The sequence below is a fragment of the Podarcis liolepis genome (assembly GCF_965112155.1).
Source record: "Podarcis liolepis genome assembly, chromosome: 13".
NCBI lineage: Eukaryota > Metazoa > Chordata > Lepidosauria > Squamata > Lacertidae > Podarcis > Podarcis liolepis.
The window spans coordinates 32,351,040-32,371,028 of NC_139573.1; the positions used below are offsets into that span (position 1 = coordinate 32,351,040).

General features: G+C 47.5%; 1 protein-coding gene across 1 annotated transcript; it reads left to right on the plus strand.

The window, feature by feature from the left end:
• Positions 1-639: 639 nt before the first annotated feature.
• On the plus strand, positions 640-18,617 carry NAGLU (N-acetyl-alpha-glucosaminidase). The gene is made up of 6 exons (XM_083469731.1): positions 640-2,560; positions 7,883-8,030; positions 8,165-8,311; positions 11,339-11,424; positions 12,819-13,075; positions 14,417-18,617. Exons 1-6 carry the CDS (start codon positions 2,145-2,147, stop codon positions 15,631-15,633), a joined length of 2,271 nt encoding a protein of 756 aa, XP_083325857.1. The 5' UTR covers positions 640-2,144; the 3' UTR covers positions 15,634-18,617.
• The last annotated feature ends 1,372 nt before the right edge of the window (positions 18,618-19,989 follow it).

Here is a 19,989-nt window from a genome sequence, read left to right on the forward strand (position 1 = left end):
TTAATAAGCCAGGGTTTGTTCTTTCTTTTCTAGGTCATCTGTTCATAATTTGTATCCCTAGATCTCAGGGAGGTTCACAACATAAATTACAGTGCTAAAAAGAGTCTGCCTGGTGCTGACTATAAAATAGCTTATGGAAACTTGACTGTCATAGCTAAGGGCAATTTGCACATGTAGTTTGCTAAAGGAGAACAGATAGCTTTTAAAAATATTGCTCAAAGAAACAAACTATTCTGGCACTGATATGTTTCATATTTACATAATGCTGGGGGTGGGCACACGTTCTCTATTCTATACTTAATACAATAATGTTAGTGTTTTCACACAGCTACTCAAGATGAGGAAACCTACAGAGGACATGGCTTGTGAGCATTTAGGGCAAATAAATCCATCTTCCACACCATGCATTTGGGATTGGTTCATATCCTGAAATAGCCAGTGTCACAGAACTTGGATTAAATGGCAGTAAACATGCAGAGGACAGTACTAGACTTCAAGTAAAGCCAAGTCTAGCAGTATATAGTATCTGGGGGGGGGGGGGAGCTTTAAAACTATCTATGCATACATACTTACATCGCATAAGTGAAAACAGAAAGTATTTATTATATCCAAAGTAAAGCTTGATTCTGACACCTGTGTAGATAGCACACATTTGCTTATTTTGTATTGTTCTGTCACTTAGAATATATAGAAATTTGACCTTTGCTGTGACCTGAACATGCATTTGAATAGTCTATATGTGATGGTGACTGAAAACACTTATTACTACAACACTTCAACACTTCTTGGGGTGCCTCCCTGATTTCTGTTTCCTCTTTGTGATCACAGCATTTTGCATACAGTGATGTTAGCAAGTTCCCAGGCCTAAATTCCTTTTCAAATCCAGTATCTTGGCCAGCCCTATCATTAGGCAGATGGGGAAGGTCTGTACCTCAGTGGCATGCTTTGCATGCAGACAGACCCTGGTTCAATCCCTGGCAGAGAGAGACTCCTGCCAGCAATCCTTGAAGGCTTCACCAATCGGGTGCTGTGCAGATGTTAAGACTGCTGCTCCAACAGTACCTGTCGGGCACCCAGTTGGTGGAAGCTGGCATAGGCAATATTGAGCTAGATAGATCAATAGTCTGATTCAGTATTGGGCAGTTTCCCATCTTCCTAAGATAGGTCCCTTCCCCTAAACATCCTGAAATCTAAATTTCTACAATAGGGTAGGCATGAAGGAAGGGAAATCAAAAAGCCATACCAGATCTGACTGGTGCAAAGTCTGAGTTCACGCCCACATCCCTATACAGAGAGTGTGGGGAGAGTTGTGCTGCAGAATTCCACACTGTTCATGCTGATTCCGTTTTTCAGAGGGATGGGGAACTTCTCTCTTGTTCTTTCCACTTCCTCTGTGATCAACATCCAGTGACTGCATTCCAAGAGCATTTACTCATATGTTTTCTGATGGAAAATTGCCAGGAGCAAATATTGGGGAAGCCCAAAATGAAGAACACAATGTGGGGAGCAGTAATAAAAGGGGGGGAGCAACTCTGACCAGTTGCAAAGTACATTTGCTATCTAAATCTCTAGTCAATAATCACAGAATTGTACAGCTGGAAGGAACCACAAGGGTCATCATCTAGTCCAACCCGCTGCAATGTAGGAATCTTTTGCCCAACGTGGGGCTTAAACACACAGCCTTGAGATTAAGAGTCTCATGCTCTACTGACTCAGCTATACCACAGGCCCAATATCAGTTTTTACTAAAGTTGCTAGTCATTTTTTCTAACCCTGGAACTGTATGTGTGTGAGATAGCAATTGCTCTAGTGGTGAGAGAAACTTAGTCTGCAAATGTTCAGAGGCACCTCCTCCTTTATCCCTCGCGTTCAGAACTGGAGCTCACGTCCTGCCCTCTCACATAAAAGGAGCCCGAGCTGCCCCTTCCACAGAGAGCTGAAGAACTCTGTGTAATTCGAACGTCGGCACTTTCGGTTACACAGGTCTGCCTACGGCTTGATGTCTGGGGGCGTGGCGTGGCTCCCGATTGGCTCACAAGAAGGACGCCCAGCAGCTGCTCGGCCGGCGATTGGCTAAAGCGCGCGGGAGAGGACGGTTCTTTGGAACGTTGGCTCCGTTTTCGCTTCCCAGCGGGGGCCTTGCGATGGCGCTACCCCGGTTGTTGTTTCTTTGGGCGACGGTGGCGGCAGTTGCTGCTGCATCCCGGCCCCCGTGGGACTCGATTGCCCGTTTGCAGCCGGGGACGGACGATGCACGGCAGGCGGTGGCGGTGCGGGAGCTGCTGGAGCGGCTGCTGGGCCCGAGGGCTGCCTCCGCCTTCTCGGTGTCGGTCAACCGGTCTTTGGCCGGGCCCGGCGGGCTTGACACCTACCGGCTGAGCTCGAGGGCTCCGGGCGTTGTAAACGTAGCTGGATCCAGCGGCGTGGCCGCCGCCTCGGGAATCTACCAGTACCTAAAGGAATACTGCGGTTGCCATGTCTCCTGGTCTGGGAAGCAGCTCCGACTGCCGGATAGCCTTCCGCCAGTACCCACTGAGATCATCGTCACCAGCCCCAACAGGTGATTCGATGGCGAAGGAGGAGAGCAAAGGATTTTGTGTTCCCTGTTTGCACGTGGGAAGTTTTTTTTTTTTTTTAAAAAAAGGCTCTGAGCATGTCCAAAAAACAGAGCTCTGTTCCAATTAAATTTGCCTCTGGTCTTATTGGACTTGAAACTTTGAGCCTTTGAACAGCTTCAGGTAAAAATGAAATCCAACAGGTGCAGCTTTCCTTGATGCAGTGACCGGGAAAGATGTACTTGTTGAATTTCTGACTGTTAAGTAGTTGTTTAAGGCACAGAGTGTCTTGTCATCCACAACATGGCAATCCTAGTTCCAGCTTTGATTGAAATGAGGGAGGGGAAAGAAGTACCTCTGAGCATGCAGAGAGTGACTTCTACCTCCGCTTGTATATCTTTGCTACATAAATTTGTTGTTGTTGTTGTTTAGTCGTTTAGTCATGTCCGACTCTTCGTGACCCCATGGACCAGAGCATGCCAGGGACTCCTGTCTTCCACTGCCTCCCGCAGTTTGGTCAAACTCATGCTGGTAACTTCGAGAACACTGTCCAACCATCTCGTCCTCTGTGATCGCCTTCTCCTTGTGCCCTCCATCTTTCCCAACATCAGGGTCTTTTCCAGGGAGTCTTCTCTTCTCATGAGGTGGCCAAAGTATTGGAGCCTCAGCTTCAGGATCTGTCCTTCCAGTGAGCACTCAGGGCTGATTTCCTTAAAAATAGATAGGTTTGATCTTCTTGCAGTCCATGGGACTCTCAAGAGTCTCCTCCAGCACCATAATTCAAAAGCATCAATTCTTCGGTGATCAGTCTTCTTTATGGTCCAGCTTTCACTTCCATACATCACTACTGGGAACACCATAGCTTTTACTATACGGACCTTTGTTGGCAAGGTGGTGTCTCTACTTTTTAAGATGCTGTCTAGGTTTGTCATTGCTTTTCAAGGTCTGCTTCACAGGGGCATTGGAGTTTCAGGTTCTGCTTTTTCAAACAAACTGCATGTGCTAGGGGGATTTTCTTTAAAGAAATAGAAATATGGCATAGCTGCCTTGTACTTCACCAGACCATCGGTCCTTCTAACTCAGCATTGTCTACATAGATTGGCTGCAGCTTTCCAGGCTTTCAGATGAGACATTCCCAGGCCTACCTGGGGATGCAGAGAGGTTGGTACCTGGGAGCATTTACGTCCAAAGCAGAATGCTCTTCTAAGCTACCACTGAGCTGCAACTTCATTTTATACACCTTGCCCCATCTGCGAAACCTCTTTTTCAAGGCAGTGTTTACAGATGGCAAATACTGCCACGTAGATATAAAATCAATATGTTAGAGAACCTACATTTTTTAAAGGGGGGAGGAACACACACCCCTTTTTTATATTCCCAGCTGTTCCCATTATGAAAGAGAACCTTGCTTGCCACTTGCAGAAAATACTTGGGAGGTGCCGATTAAACATTTTAGAAAGAAAAGCAAGTGGCCCAATTCTCCTTGGGGCCATGCCCAGGCTGTGTGTGTTTGAATTGTTTTGCTCTGACATAAGAAAGAAAAGAAGTCCTTCCCCAGGAAAGTGCTCTCTTCCTTCTTATCCTAGCTCAATTTCCATAATTTTCCTCCTTAGTCTCCATCCACAACGGGGCGGGGGGGCAGGAAGAAATCCTAAATATGTGTACACAGTACTTATGTTTGCTTGTTCTTCTTTGTTCTCTCGTTTTCCTTCCTGTCTTGTCTTCCCATTGCATGCACTCGCCTAAATTTTAATAATACTTAGCAATTACGGTATAAAGCACTAATGACAAAAGTGCTTCACAGACATGATCTTAGTAATTACGACAAACCAGTAAGGTAGGTCGGGATTAGCATCCCCTGAGAGCAGGTATGGAGAGCTCTGGTCTCTCAAATGTCGTTGAACTATGACTCTCATTATCCTTTGGCCATGCTTGCTAAGGGCTGCTGTAGTTCATCTGGAAGGCCACACCTACCTTCTAGAAAAATGCTGGAGCTATGAAAGAGTGGCTTGACTAAGCTTCTTATTGGGTTTCTGGAGGAAGTGAGTTTTTTAATAAAAAAACAACCTGATGACTTTCTGTTCACTTTTCTCAGCCACCACCCTACGCTAGGTCTTGATAGAAGAGTTCACACGACACCCCTCACGTGTTGAAAGCACATGTCAGGGAGTCATAGCATGGTACCATCTGGTTCCATCCGACTGATGTACACACTGGTTAACTGTGTGAAGGGGTTGTGTTTGGGGGCATTTGTTGTGTTTGGGGGGTGGGTAGCCATCACAACTGCATGGACCCCTTGTGTGTCCTTTCAGTATCATGTCCTTAAAATCTGCAGTTCTCTGCGTGTTACTAGACTACAGATCCCATCATCCCTGACCAATGACCATGCTGGCTGAGGCTGTTGGGAGTTGGGTGTGCAACATCTGGATTTATTAGGTTGTAAATTCACCGGGATATCTCCCCCCCCCCTCTCTCTCTCTCTCTCTTGCTCTCTTGCTTAATGTTGCTGTCTCCAGTGCAATGCACACTGATGTCTCTAAACATTAGCGAGGAAAGAACAGTCATAAGTCACGCTCAAGCCATGAGTTTCCAAAGAGAAGATAACGATCATCTTTCTGGTTTCTAATGGAGTGGCTATTAAAACATAACTACAGGGAACATGGAAAACTGCCCTTTACTGAGTCAGACCATTGGTCCATGTAGGTCAGTGTTGTCTGCCCTGGCTGGCAGAGTTTCAGACAAGGAACATTCTCAGCCCTCTTTGAAGATGCTGGGGGTTGAGCCTGGGGACATTCTACATGCAGAGCAGCTACAGCTCTTCTACATTCTCATAAGCTGCTCAGAAATTTTTCAATGCCTTGAACAGGCATAAGCAAAGTCAGCCCTCCAGATGTTTTGGAACTACAACTCCCATCATCCCTAGCTAACAGGACCATTGGTCAGGGATGATGGGAATTGTAGTCTCAAAAACAGCTGGAGGGCTGACTTTGCCTATCTCTGGCCTTGATCATACCTAATACAGAGACAACCTTGGGGTACGTGCACCCTAAGTCTGAGACATGTTTTGTAAAGAAGGAACCAGCATCAGTTGTGTTTGTAGCGTGTTAGCTTAGTCTTAGCTGTGGATGTTTCTAAATCAGCAAATCTAAAATTAGAGAGGGGAGGAAACCCCCCCCCCATTTGTAGGGCATCCTGTGTCCATTACCTTGCCTGCTTTGAATAGCAGTGGTAAGCAAATTCAGACGACCATTGAAGGAAATAGTATTGAGTAGGCCACGGAGGGCTGCCAAGCGGATTTAGGGAGGGGGCTGCTTTTGCCCTTCCCTTTCTACACCGCTCGACTGGGTCCAGCAGTTCCATCTGTGCAGTTGTGCTCCTTTGCGTGTTGGATGTCACGTCAGTCGGGGTCCGTCGGTCCCGCTCTTTTAAAGATCAGCTCAATTAAACTTGACACTCTTTTGTGGGCGGAAGGGGGAGGCATGACCCAGGGCCTCGTTAGAGGAGCTGTCCCTTGGCTTGTAGGCGGACAAAGGTCCTGGCGAGGACAGAGAGAGGTTGGCAGGGTGAGGAGAGTCTTTGCGTGACTGGATTGTTTGTGCCGCTTGAAAAGGAAGAACCCCCCCCCCCCCGGGACCTAGGGAAACCCAGTTGGTGGGGGGGATGACGACTCTAGAATAGCTTCAACCTGGGACTTGGCCCCTGAGCCAAGGCAGCTAATCTCAAGCACTTGGGGACCGATCATAGCTGCGTTGTTTACATAACACACACCGCACTGTGGACTACAACTGCGTAGTTAGCATCACTCTAACACTCCTGCCACCCAGTTTCTCAGCCTGCGCCGGACGAAAGTAAATTCAAAACAGAGTCCTTGTGCAGTGGTACCCTTTGTGTGTTGCTGCAGCGGCGTGCTTGCAAGTGCAACTGACCTGTGCAAGGCCTTGGGCCACTAAGGGTAGATAAATGTGTCCATTTCAGCTTGCTTACTTTTTCTTTTCTTTCCCCAAACTTGAGCCCGGGCAGCTCACCCCCATTTCTGGATCAGTGTGCAATTTTTTTCCCTTTTAAATCTCTGCCTGGAAATTCCTTACACATTTCTGAGGTACCTTTCTTCTAACTTGTTTGCATATTTGTGTGCCATGTGCACATTTTTGCAAGCACTTTCCCCTGTTGTAATGCAGTTCTATATGCATTTTTCAATAATATATTACTTTATTGAGGGGGACACTCTTTTTGGTTGGAAAACACAAAATGTGGGGAAGTGCAGGTTTCAAAGGAATGCTGGTTCTCGGGAAGTGATAATTAGGAACGTCAGCATTAAAATGCAAACTGGGCAAATTTATTTCCCTCCCCTGTCAGGTGTGGGTAAAAGAGGGAGTACCATAACACGAAGCGCAACCTTACCTACAACTCCTCCTCACTGGCCTGGTACTATTGCAGTTGCCAACCATGGCCATTTGGGAGACAAAACTACAAAAGTGACTGTAGACTAACCAAAGCACAAACAAAAGCTGCTAAAAGGTGGGGGAGGTGTATAAAAAAGCATTCTGCAACCTGTATAAATTATGCAACTTTGCTGTTTATTTATTTATTTTCCTAGATTTTTTAAAATAATATTTATTAGTAGCACTATTCAGCTTCTGCCAATTTGCTTTCCCTGACTACTGGCAATCTGCCTTAAGATACTCCTCCCAGTTTCTGATATTTATTTTAGCAAGTGATGCCCAGTGAGACGTGCCTTGACTTTGAGTCCATGGTACCGCTTCCTTTCTTGATCCCTCCTTTGTGGACCTACTTGTGCGCATCTTGTTATTCTCCTGCCTTCTCCCTCACCCCAGAACAGGATTTTCTGGCCCCAGTATATTATATGGCCCTCTGACTCATAAAAGAGGACATAAAAGAGGATATAAACCTATCTGCGTTGTATTATATGCAAATATGTGTCATTGTTTGAAGGCAGGGTGGACGGCCCAAAAAGTAAATAGGTGGCCACATGTGTAATAAAATGTTTGACAGAATGCAAAGTGCCAATGCTCTCCCCATAATTGTAGTTCCATACTAGAAAATACTGAACCTATTCAGTTCTGCCTGCTGCACAGCTGTTAAAGGCAAAATAAGTGTGCTTTCCCCCTAAACCAAAGCCTGGGATGCGTTGCTGCACCTACTTACCTGGGGGTAAGCCCCATTAAACATAAAGAGGCTTACTTGTAGAAAAATGACTTCTAAGGAGTCCCTGATCTCAGACAAGCCCAAGACAAGAAAGATGAACGAATGGATAGATAATAAACAGCTTGCAGGTGCTTAAGAGTACCGTTGTTCTTTCTTCCCAGATTCCGCTTCTACCAAAATGTCTGCACCCAGAGCTACTCCTACGTGTGGTGGAACTGGGACCGCTGGGAACAGGAGATCGACTGGATGGCGCTCCACGGCATCAACATGGCGCTGGCATTCACCGGGCAGGAGGCTGTCTGGCAGCGGGTGGAGTATCTCGTTTAAACAGAAAAACGATTGAACCGTGATAATATTTTAGAAGCACTTTTCAGACCGGAAGAATGCCTGCCAAAGCAGCTGATGGCAACTGAAGTTCAACATCCCCCTTCTCTTGTTTCCAGGTATATTTGTCCCTGGGCCTGAACCAGTCAGAAATTGATGAGTATTTCACTGGACCAGCATTTCTGGCTTGGAACCGGATGGGGAACGTGCACACCTGGGCGGGGCCACTGCCCCTCTCGTGGCAACTGAAGCAGCTCTACTTGCAGGTACCTGGGCCTGATTGTTGTGGTGGCGGCGGCGCTAGGCTTATGCTTATCGTGGAGGTTAAGGCTACTAGCCATGGTGGGCTGAGTGCTACCTCCACCATTTGTGAGAATCTCAGGTGGGGAGAGTACTATGGCACATAGCTCCTGCTCTTTCAGGCTTCCTGTAGGCATCGGGTTGGCCACTGTGAAAACAGGTTGCTGGACTACCAGGGAGTTGGACTACATCAGGGGTAGGCAACCTAAGGCCCATGGCCCGGATGCGGCCCAATCGCCTTCTCAATCCGGCCTATGGACGGTCCGGGAATCAGCGTGTTTTTACATGAGGAGAATGTGTCCCTTTAATAATAACAATAATTTATTATTTATACCCCGCCCATCTGGCTGAGTTTCCCCAGCCACTCTGGGCAGCTCCCAATCGAGTGTTAAAAACAATACAGCGTTAAATATTAAAAACTTCCCTCAACAGGGCTGCCTTCAGATGTCTTTTAAATAGAAGATAGCTGCTTATTTCCTTCACATCTGAAAGGTGGGCGTTCCACAGGGTGGGCGCCACTACCGAGAAGGCCCTTTGTCTGATTCCCTGTAATCTCACTTCTTGCAATGAGGGAACCGCCAGAAGACCCTCAGCGCTGGATTTCAGTGTCCAGGCTGAACGATAGGGGTGGAGACGCTCCTTCAGGTACACAGGACCGAGGCCGTTTATGGCTTTAAAGATGAGCACCAACACTTTGAATTGTGCTTGGAAACGTACTGGGAGCCAATGAAGATCTCTCAGGTCTTTTAATTGAAATGCATCTCTGGGGTATTTGTGGGGCCTGCCTGGTGTTTTTACATGAGTAGAATGTGTCCTTTAATTTAAAATGCATCTCTGGGTAATTTGTGGGGCCTGCCTGGTGTTTTTACATGAGTAGAATGTGTCCTTTAATTTAAAATGCATCTCTGGGTTATTTGTGGGGCATAGGAATTCGTTCATTTCCCCCCAAAAAATATAATCCCCCCCCCCAGGGTCTGAGGGACAGTGGACCAGCCCACGGCTGAAAAAGGTTGCTGACCCCTGGTCTACATGATCCTCAGGGTCCCTTCCAGCTTTATGATTCTGTTATAAGAAGAAAAAACTGCTCCTTTTCCCTTATGGGGTATTTCAGAGCCACTATAACAGGTTTCCTCAACCTCAGCCCTCCAGATGTTTTGAGACTACAATTCCCATCATCCCTGACCACTAGTCCTGCTAGCTAGGGATCATGGGAGTTGTAGGCCAGAAACATCTGGAGAGCCGTGTTTGAGTAAGCCTGCTGTATAGAGTCCTTAAATGGATTCCCTACTGGTAGGAGAAAATAACAGAGGCCAACCAGAGTATATTGAGAAGCAAAGCGGCTAGTAAGCTGGATCTTTATTAAAGGAACTGTTGCAACAGGGTCCCCACCCACCACATGCAGGAGGGAAGAGAACCCTGAACAATGGTGTGCAAGCCCTTATATAGACTTTTGAAATTGCCCATCCTGTAGCCTAAGACCACCACCCCCCCCAAAAAAAAATCATACATACATCACAGAAGGATATCTGATAACGGTCACTGATTGTATTACCTGGGCTGTCTGGCCATTCTTTTGTGATGGTAATACTTTAGTTTCTGAATCCAGGTCACAGGCTCACCCTATCCATATACAAATACGCCCTTAAGATAGGATTTGCAAACAAAAAGACAATGGGAAGGCTTTCCCCATTTGCCTCCCTTACTGCAGAGGAATATTTGAGGTCAATGGGAGAGTCAAAATGGCTTCAGGATTGCTCTCCCATACTATTTCAGACACATGGTTCATATATTTAGATATGTATGCATTTATGAATTTTTATTCTATATTTTAGACCTTAAAATTATTATAACAATTCTATGATTTTATGACTCTATGGACCTTTTCTTCTTTTCCAGTAGGGTTTTTCTTACATCCTTACATTCCATTTCCTTTTCTAGTTCTTACCTTTGGAGCTTGTTTTTTTCCCTTCAGTGTTCTTCCATCAGTATTTGTAGAAAGATCCACTGCTGTCTCAGTCCAAGGTGGCATAAGTATGATGTAATGTGCTAATAAAGAGCCAAACTTGACCCAAGGGCAGCCATGTTTGTTTAATCACCTATCTGCCCCATTCACTTATAAAACAGGGTATGTGGGGTCTAACATCTATATATTATTTTGCCTGTGGGGCTATCAACCGTTTCAGAAGAGGAATTGGGGTCGGGGTGGTGGTCGAGTCTGAGTTTCAGAAAACTACAAGGGGAAAGGTTTAAACCAGGAATGAAGGACTATGGCCCTCCATATGTTGTTGGACTGTAATCCCATCAGCCCCAGCTAACATGGCAGTTGGTCAAAGATGATGGGAATTGTAGTCCAATAGCATTTGGAGGGCCACAGGTTCCCAATTCCTGGTTTAAAAAACAACAACACACACACACCCCCTTCTCTAGTGCCCGAGCTAGTTTGTGGCACCCATAGCTTCACTTGGGTAAAAAGAAAGCTCAGGTAACCAAATCATCAATTTTTTATTTTATTTTTAAAGCCGTTGTCATTATTGTATATTTGTATAACACCTTTTAGCCCAAAGGCCAGTTGCCTTTTCATTAATACAATTCCAATATTTTTGAATTTTGAAATACCTGATTTTTTTTAAAAAAAAACACCCCTTATTTGTTGATACTTGTTCATAGATATACAAAATTCATACCCATTGCAAAGTATCTTTTTATAATATACTAAGATGAAACAGCTACCTAGAAAAGACCAATGTCCGAAAGAAGATAAGACGAGAAAAGGAGAGACCTAAAGAAAGAGAAAGCGAGAGAGAAGGGAAAGAAATGAAAAAACCAGCAAAAATATTCAATCTTTGGCACCACCTGAGCCAACAGAATCGACAGAGACCTACCTAAAATGTGGGCATTCTTCTGGGGCTAATGGGTGGGAATATCAGGGCACAGTATGGATCCTTCCCCAGGCCTTGTTACACTGCTCCATCCTGCCCTCTTTGCTTTCCCAGTACAGGATCCTGGAGAGAATGCGGAGCCTGGGGATGTTGACAGTGCTGCCTGCCTTCTCAGGATACGTTCCTCGCGGCATCTTAAGGTAAAGGTCATCGGTCATGCTTCAAAAGCAGAAATAGAATGCAGGCAGCAAAGGGACATAGGAAACCACATTACAGTGGTACCTCGGGTTACAGACGCTTCAGGTTACAGACGCTTCAGGTTACAGACTCCGCTAACCCAGAAGTAGTACCTCGGGTTAAGAACTTTGCTTCAGGATAAGAACAGAAATCACGTGGCAGCAGCGGGAGGCCCCAGTAGCTAAAGTGGTACCTCAGGTTAAGAACAGTTTCAGGTTAAGAAAAATCTCCAGAATGAATTAAGTTCTTAACCCGAGGTACCACTGCACCTCGCCGCCATGCGATTTCTGTTCTCATCCTGAAGCAAAGTTCTTAACCCAAGGTACTATTTCTGGGTTAGTGGAGTCTGTAACCTGAAGCGTCTGTAACCTGAGGTACCACAGTATACCAAATCAAACCATCATCTAGCTGCAGGGACACACAGGCCTCCAGCCGTCCTAGTTTGACCCACCAGGATGTTTCTCCTGGGCCTTGCCCATCTGACACTCAGAATCCAAAGCGTGGCCTCTCTCCAGTGGTGGGGGAAGGGTGTGTGTGGTGGGGGCGGTCCAGCCCGGGTGCTACCACTGAGGGGGGTGACAGAATGCCAGGCGGCACTCACCGGGGGCCTACAGCACACCTGAGCCACACCTGGGAGTGACGCAGTGACTCGGGCGCCCACAGGCTCCATGCTACCTCAAATGGTCCGCCCACTGCCTCCCCCCTAGCTGTAGGGCGGCTGAGTGGAAGGAGGCAGGCAGACTCCTCAGAGGCCCCGCGGAGTGTCCTGCCCTGGCTGGCCACGCCCCACGGGTGGCTGGCCACGCCCCTGGGCACAGGGCATGCGTGCCACCCCAGGCGCCCAATCGGCTTGCACCGCCACTGCCTCTTACATGGGAAGTGGAAGAGGCTGTGGCCCAGAGACATTTCAGAGGCCTCTGAGCCTGTGCAAGTGTGTACAGTGGTACCTTGGGTTAAGAACTTAATTCGTTCTGGAGGTCCGTTCTTAACCTGAAACTGTTCTTAACCTGAGGTACCACTTTAGCTAATGGGGCCTCCCACTGCCGCTGCGCGATTTCTGTTCTCATCCTGAGGTAAAGTTCTTAACCTGAGGTACTATTTCTGGGTTAGCGGAGTCTGTAACCTGAACCTGAGGTATCACTGTATTGCTCCTCGCTTCTGCAGCCAGTTCATCCGTGATCAGAACACATGGAGGGTATGGCTGATTTGCAAAATCATTACGAAAGAGATGGAGGAGGGTTTGCAGTTGTGGGGAGCGGGGTATAGGGCAGAAGGTTGGGACACAGGAAGCTGCTTTACACAGATTCAGGTCGTTGGTGCCACAATTCCTTCCTGGATTTCTTTCCCGTGCTTTCAGGGTTTTCCCCCGGGCCAACGCCACACGAATGGGGAGCTGGAGTCACTTTGACTGCACCTACTCCTGCTCCTACCTCCTGTCGCCCGAAGACCCCATGTTCCAGGTCATCGGGACCCTCTTCCTGAAAGAACTGACCAGGCAGTTTGGTACGGATCACGTGTACAGCGCCGACACCTTCAACGAGATGCGCCCGCTCTCATCGGATCCCGCCTACCTGTCCCAGGTCAGCGCAGCTGTCTTCCGCTCCATGACGGGAGGTAGGATGTGACGGGGTCTCTTGGTTCCCCTCCGTACATGCACAAGTTTCTCTTCCAGTCACCTCATCTTTTATGACATTTATATACTATGCTTATCCTTCACGGAACTCGGGGTGGGTGGTGTATGGGGTTCTCCTCCTCCCCTTTTCATCCTCACGCCAACCCTGTGAGGAAGGTCAGGCTAAAGGTGACTTGCCTAAAGTCCCCCAGAGAGCTTCATGGCTGAGTGGAGATTTGAACCCTGGTCTCCCATGTCCAACGCTCTAACTGTGATTCACTTTAGCCCACATCTGGGTAGCTGCATAACTCGGAGGGGGCATCGTAGGTTGAAGGAGCCCTTCTCTCTTGCATAGAATTTCACATTATGGCTAAGCCTCCCCCCCTTTTGAGACTTTGCTATGCACTCGCTACACATTTTCTAAGCCTCAAGTCTATGGCTTCAAATTCAAAAATCTGTTATTATTTTTAAAAACTTGGGAACTGCATTGTTCCAAACTCCATGTTTGTGCCATCCAATGTTGATACCATCCTGATCATACCATTGCTAGCTTATCTCCCATTTTTTATGCTTAGGAACAAGATGTTGACTGAATTTATTTGTTTTCTTTATACCCACATTCGTATATCATCCTTCTTTCAAGTTGCTTGGAGCGGCATGCCTAGCATTTTCCTGTTACTGTGCTGTATATCCTTCTAACAACCCTCTGAGGTAGACTAGGCTGAAAGAAGGTGACTTACCATTGGCCACCAAATTTTATGGCTTGAGCCCTGGTCTTCTCAGCCAAGCCCTTCTACGGCAGCACTGTAGCCTCCCAGATTATGTTTATGGGATGTGTTAGATAAGGCATAGCTTTCCACTGCAGGATTACTGTCTCCTAGACATTGTTGTTCTGCGAGTATTTGATCTCCTGCAGAGAATTTGGCACCAAAGAGCTAGCCATATTTTGCAGGCATTTTGCTGCAGGAAGCCAGGATGGTGACCTATATAATTTTAATTGAAGTCGATGTCCTCAATGAATGAATGAAAGGAGTCCAGGGTGGAATTACAGTGGTACCTCGGGTTAAGTACTTAATTCGTTCCGGAGGTCCGTACTTAACCTGAAACTGTTCTTAACCTGAAGCACCACTTTAGCCAATGGGGCCTCCCGCTGCTGCTGCGGCGCAATTTCTGTTCTCATCCTGAACCAAAGTTCTTAACCTGAAGCACTATTTCTGGGTTAGCGCAGTCTGTAACCTGAAGTGTATGTAACCTGAGGTACCACTGTACATTAGAGGTTCCACAAGCAGAAGCAACTGTCAGCACCTCTGTTGTGCGCTAATTGGCAATGTCTTTCTCCACAGCTGACCCCCGTGCCATATGGCTGATGCAAGGCTGGCTTTTCCAACACCAGCCCGACTTCTGGCAGCCGGCCCAAGTCCGTGCCCTACTCCAGGGCGTGCCCCTTGGCAGGATGGTGGTGCTGGACCTCTTTGCCGAATCCAAGCCCGTCTACCCCTGGACTGAGTCCTTCTATGGGCAGCCATTTATCTGGTGCATGCTGCACAACTTCGGCGGCAACCATGGCCTTTTTGGCACGGCGGAGAGCATCAACCAGGGCCCCTTTGCCGCCCGGGGCTTCCCCAACTCCACCATGGTGGGCATCGGCTTGGCCCCCGAAGGCATCGAGCAGAACGACGTGATGTACGAGCTCATGACCGACCTGGGCTGGCGCAAGGAGCCCCATGACCTCCGGCAGTGGGTGTCTGATTACGCCACGCAGCGCTACGGAGCCAGCAACGCCCAGGCGGCTGCAGCTTGGCAGCTGCTTCTCCAGAGCGCCTACAATTGCTCTGGGCCGTACACCAACCACAACCGCAGCCCACTGGTGCACCGCCCTTCCTTCCGCATGACCACGGAGCTCTGGTACAACGAGAGCGACGTCTACGAGGCCTGGCGGCTGCTGCAAAGCTCCGTCGACGTGCTCGGCACCAGCAGCACCTTCTGCTACGACCTGGTTGACGTGACCCGCCAGGCCATGCAGCAGCTGGTGAGCCGGTATTACTTGGAAATCAAGCAGGCTTTCCAGAGCCGCATGCTCTCCCGCCTGCTGACGGCGGGCGGCATTCTGGTCTATGACCTCCTCCCAGAGCTGGACAGCCTCCTGTCGAGCGACAGGCGGTTTCTGCTCGGGCGGTGGCTGGAAGCCGCCCGCTTGTCGGCCACCAGTGACCAGGAGGGAGTCCTCTACGACCTGAACGCACGCAACCAGCTGACGCTCTGGGGGCCCAACGGCAACATCTTGGACTACGCCAACAAGCAGTTCGGCGGGCTGGTGCTGGACTATTACGGGGTGCGCTGGAGCCTCTTTGTGTCCACCCTGGTGGAGTGCCTCAACACCGGGACCCCTTTCCACCAGAGCCACTTCAACCAAGCCGTCTTCCAAGTGGAGAGGGGCTTTATCTACAACGGGAAGCGGTACCCGGCCAAGGCCATGGGCAACACGCTGGACATAGCCAGGAAGATATTTCTCAAGTATTACCCTTCCGCAGTGCAGCACAACTGCTTGAGGGCTGTGTGAGAAGAGACTCGCTATTGGCAGGCCCCCGTCTCTGCTTGCCGTCAGTCCCAACCACTGCACTCGTCCCGTGTTGGGTGTTCTGAGCCAGATCTGACTACTGAACAGCTTCTTCTTAAATGCACATTTTCCCAGTGTTCGAGTGGCACAGGAGCTGATGGTGGTGGGAATGGGAATGACTTCTGGTCAGAAAGAAAGGTGACAGAGTTATAAAGCCTGTCTGGAAGCCTTTAACCCTGTCTCCAGATGGGTGCAGAGGCTAGTTGTGGTTGAGGGATCATTGTCAGGGACTCAGCACATGGTTCTCAGGGGCACTTCTCCTTGTTTTTCACGTGTTCCAGAGCTGGCTCAAATTGAGCTCTAAAAAGGTTAGCGGTGTGGTGGAGATGGACTCTGCTGCCTTAATACGGAGACGGAAGGCTTTGCAACGCAGCTCCCTGCCAAAAGACCACCCACATCGCAGCCCTCTTCCCTCCACACAGGCAAGGGGTGGCTAACCTGTGGCTTGTAGGCCCCTCAGGGTTTTTTTGTGTAGCCTCTGCAACTCCAACATTTATCATTTTAAAAATAATAATTTCATTTAAAAATCTGAGATGCCATAAGAATGGGGGGGGCTTTCCAAAGCTCCCCATTTAAAAATGAAACAAATAACCTTTAAAATAATTATTATATTCTTTTTTACTAACTGCTCTCATAGGTATTCCAAAGTGATAGTCTGATGACAAAATGTTTCAAGGCCCCTCCGAGGTCCCCTGCCCCAATTTTTCTTATTATTCCCCCCCAAAAATGATAATGAGTACTTTATTTTAATATATATACTGATCACTCATATGGGTCCCCTGCTGCTGTGACTCTGTGGTGCCAAAAAGGGCTTGGTGGTCCCATTAAGACTTCCCAATGGGTCCATTAAAAATAATAATCAAATATAAAAAACTGGTCGCACCCACCTTGACATGAGGCCCCTGAAGTGGTTAGCCACCCCTGCTGGATTGTATTCAGCTGTGGTCCGTGTTTTCTCCTGCTCACCCCAAGCAGAAGCGCTGGAAGAAGAGTTTGGATTTGATATCCTGCTTTATCACTACCCTAAGGAGTCTCAAAGCTAACCATCTCCTTTCCCTTCCTCCCCCACAACAAACACTCTGTGAGGTGACTGAGGCTGAGAGACTTCAGAGAAGTATGACTGGCCCAAGGTCACCCAGCAGCTGCATGTGGAGGAGCGGGGAATCGAACCCAGTTCACCAGATTACGAGTCCACTGTTCTTAACCACTACACCACCTACAGAAGAGATTGCTCCAGCTGCCTTCCGCAAGCAAGCATTTGAAGCATTGAAGAGACCAGATGAAGTGACAGGGAACCTGTAGCCCTCCAGACATTGTTGGGACTCCCAACTCCCAGCACCCCTGACTATTCCTGAAGAGCCACAGGTTCCTCGCAATTGGACTAGTGGATCGTTAGGGATCTTCCCACCAAAAAAGCTAGGCGTTGGCTGCATTCAGAGAGCACCTTTAGTCCATTTTCCCATTTACTGGGTAATTTCCGCGTTTCCAAAGGATAATCTCATAAGAGGCAAAAGACACTTGTGGAAATATGTTGTGGCCTAGTAACAGTTTAGTGCTCATTTCCATGTTAATTGTTTCCAGGAAAATTCTGGCTTGCAGCCCCATTAACCAGGAAACTTGTGGGAGTGTGTTGTGTTGCAATTTCAGGTGAAGGAATTTGGGACGGCATCCTTAGTATACAGGTCTTTCCTGTTGTTTGAAATTTAGGTTGGCATGGCAGCATTATCTATCGATCAAAGAGCTGCAGCAGCTGGTATTGGTGTATAAAAGGAACATTAGAAATCCCTAGTAAACAGATGCCCTAGTAAAATCAATGCAATAAACCCCGCCTCAAAGTGCAGCCATAGTTTCTCACCCTCCCCATAGGGATAACTACTGAAACGTGAAGGCGCTACACTGATTGCAGTTTGGTTTAGCCTTTTGAATTTATTAGGTGCCTTTTTCTACATATAAAAAAGACACAAGGCATCTTTGGCAACAAATCCATTGCTCATTGGGGTTAATTTAACAGCTGAAACGAGGTGATTAGGCTCCTTCTGCCAGAAACACTTGGGTAGGGAGAGAAAAGATTGATTTATCCTTGGGAAAAGGGAACAGGCCTCATCAGTAACATTGTCATTTTGGAATCATGGGGATATGGTGAGCATGAAGTGAGGTTTGAGGAATAGCATCAAAGGGTTGCCTTGCTTCTTCCTCGCAAACTTACGGGTTGTAGGGTTAGAAAGCCCAGGTGGCAATGAAAGAGGGAAGGTGAGCTCCTTCTGGTAAGCTATGTAGGAAGAAGGCCAAGCCAGCCAGGGCATATTTTCTAAGGAGTGTTCACCCCTTCGGGGTTCTTTGCCTCCTGTACTAACGCAGTGAAAATGTAGGGCCAACAACAAACACATATTTTCCTGCATTACATTAATACCCCAGCATGGAAGCTGAGGCGGCCATATATGTGGCTCCCACATGGTCTCCCTTCCAGGCACCAACCAGACCCAGACCTGCTTAGCTTCAGCAAGGCAGTAGCCTCACGTGCCTTAAGACCAGTGCTACTTTTCTAGAAAAAGAGGTGCCGGAACTCACCCTGAACACCTCCCTTGTTCTCTTAGAATGGCAATGGGACCCACCTGAGAGGTGCCACCTGAGTTCTGCCTGAAAAAAGCCTTGCTTCAGACCATTGCCTTTTCCCTCAGGAGAGTTCCCTTCCTCCGCCTGTCTTAACTTTGCTCAGTGCCTTTACTGTCCCTGAGTGACTCAGGGGTAAGTTTACATGCGTATGTGTATATATATTTTGTTCACAAAGATGTCTGATCTCCGAATAATTATTTCTGGTTTAATACCTGTATAAAAACGTGCCCTCTTTTGCCAAAAGAGAGGTCATCATGAGGGATCGGTGTATTTTATTACGCTTTATTAAAAAGACAACCTGAGTTCCGGATAAATCGTGCTGATTAGCTGTTTCGGGGTTTGGGGCTTTGCAAATAAAACGTTTTAAGTGTGTTGCAAAGTGCATTATACAAATGTGACACTAGATGGCGATGGTGAGCTATGGCAAATTCAGTATATATATTTTTCAAATCAGTTTTTTTAAAGCATCTTCATGACTTTTTTTATATGTGTCTAGATTCCACCCAAGTTACACCCTTCACTGGCACTGTTCCACCCCATCAACCACTTAATTGCAACTGGGGTGTATTTAACTGAGTAGTTGCACTGATGCAAAGATCGTTGCTTGTACCACAGATCTTTTCCCCCCCCATGTGCCCCCCTAAATCTAGGGGTTCCCACGATCCTCTGGAGCAGATTTCAGGAGCACAGGGCGGAGACAGGGGAAATCCTGTAGTGCTAGCAATAATCCTTGCTCTGATGGGCCGGCTTAATTGAATGCTGCTTCTTGCGATGTTGAAAAGCTGGTATCGCCCACCCCTGTTGAGCGATGTGGAATTGCACCCAGTACAATCACCCTATGGACAACTTGGCATTGCTTAAGTTCAAAGAGCTGCATTGCACCATAATCTCTTAGTTTGCAGACATCTCTGGGAATTTTGGTATAATAAATAAATATAAACCTCACAATCAAGAGCTAAAGCATCAGCCATTGCGGGGGGGGGGGGCGGTCTTGAAAGGAAACTCTCCCACCCACAGTCAGAGAGGCAGTGACTTAAACTGCTCCTTTTATCCTTTCTTCATTTCTACTGTTTTCCCGCATACGATACTTGTAATCCATGTTGCGTTTTGCCAAAAATGAATCAAACCAAATCCAGGCAGGTTTTGACTTGGGGACACTGTTTTTTAAAATAATCTCTGTAAATTTCCCATTCCTTTTGGAATTTTTGGTTAGACTGTCTCCTAATCGCATCCGTCATTTTTGCCAGTTCGAGATACAGTGGTACCTCGGGTTATGTACTTAATTCGTTCCGTAGGTCTGTTCTTCACCTGAAACTGTTCTTAACCTGAAGCACCACTTCAGCTAATGGGGTCTCCTGCTGCCGCTGCGCTGCCGGAGCACGATTTCTGTTCTCATCCTGAAGCAAAGTTCTTAACCCGAGGTACTATTTCTGGGTTAGCGGAGTCTGTAACCTGAAGCGTCTGTAACCTGAAGCATATGTAACCCGAGGTACCACTGTATTCAAATAATTTATCCTGCCATTCCTTTTTTCACTTTTCCAATTTCTAGCTATTAATATTCTTGCTGCCGTTTTGTAGCATATATAGAGAATATGCGCCCTTTGTTTACAGGGCAGCAGGTGGGGTGGTCTGTGATGGGGAGGGTCGTGGCTGTGACGCCAGCCTACGCAAAGCGGCTTGGCAAGA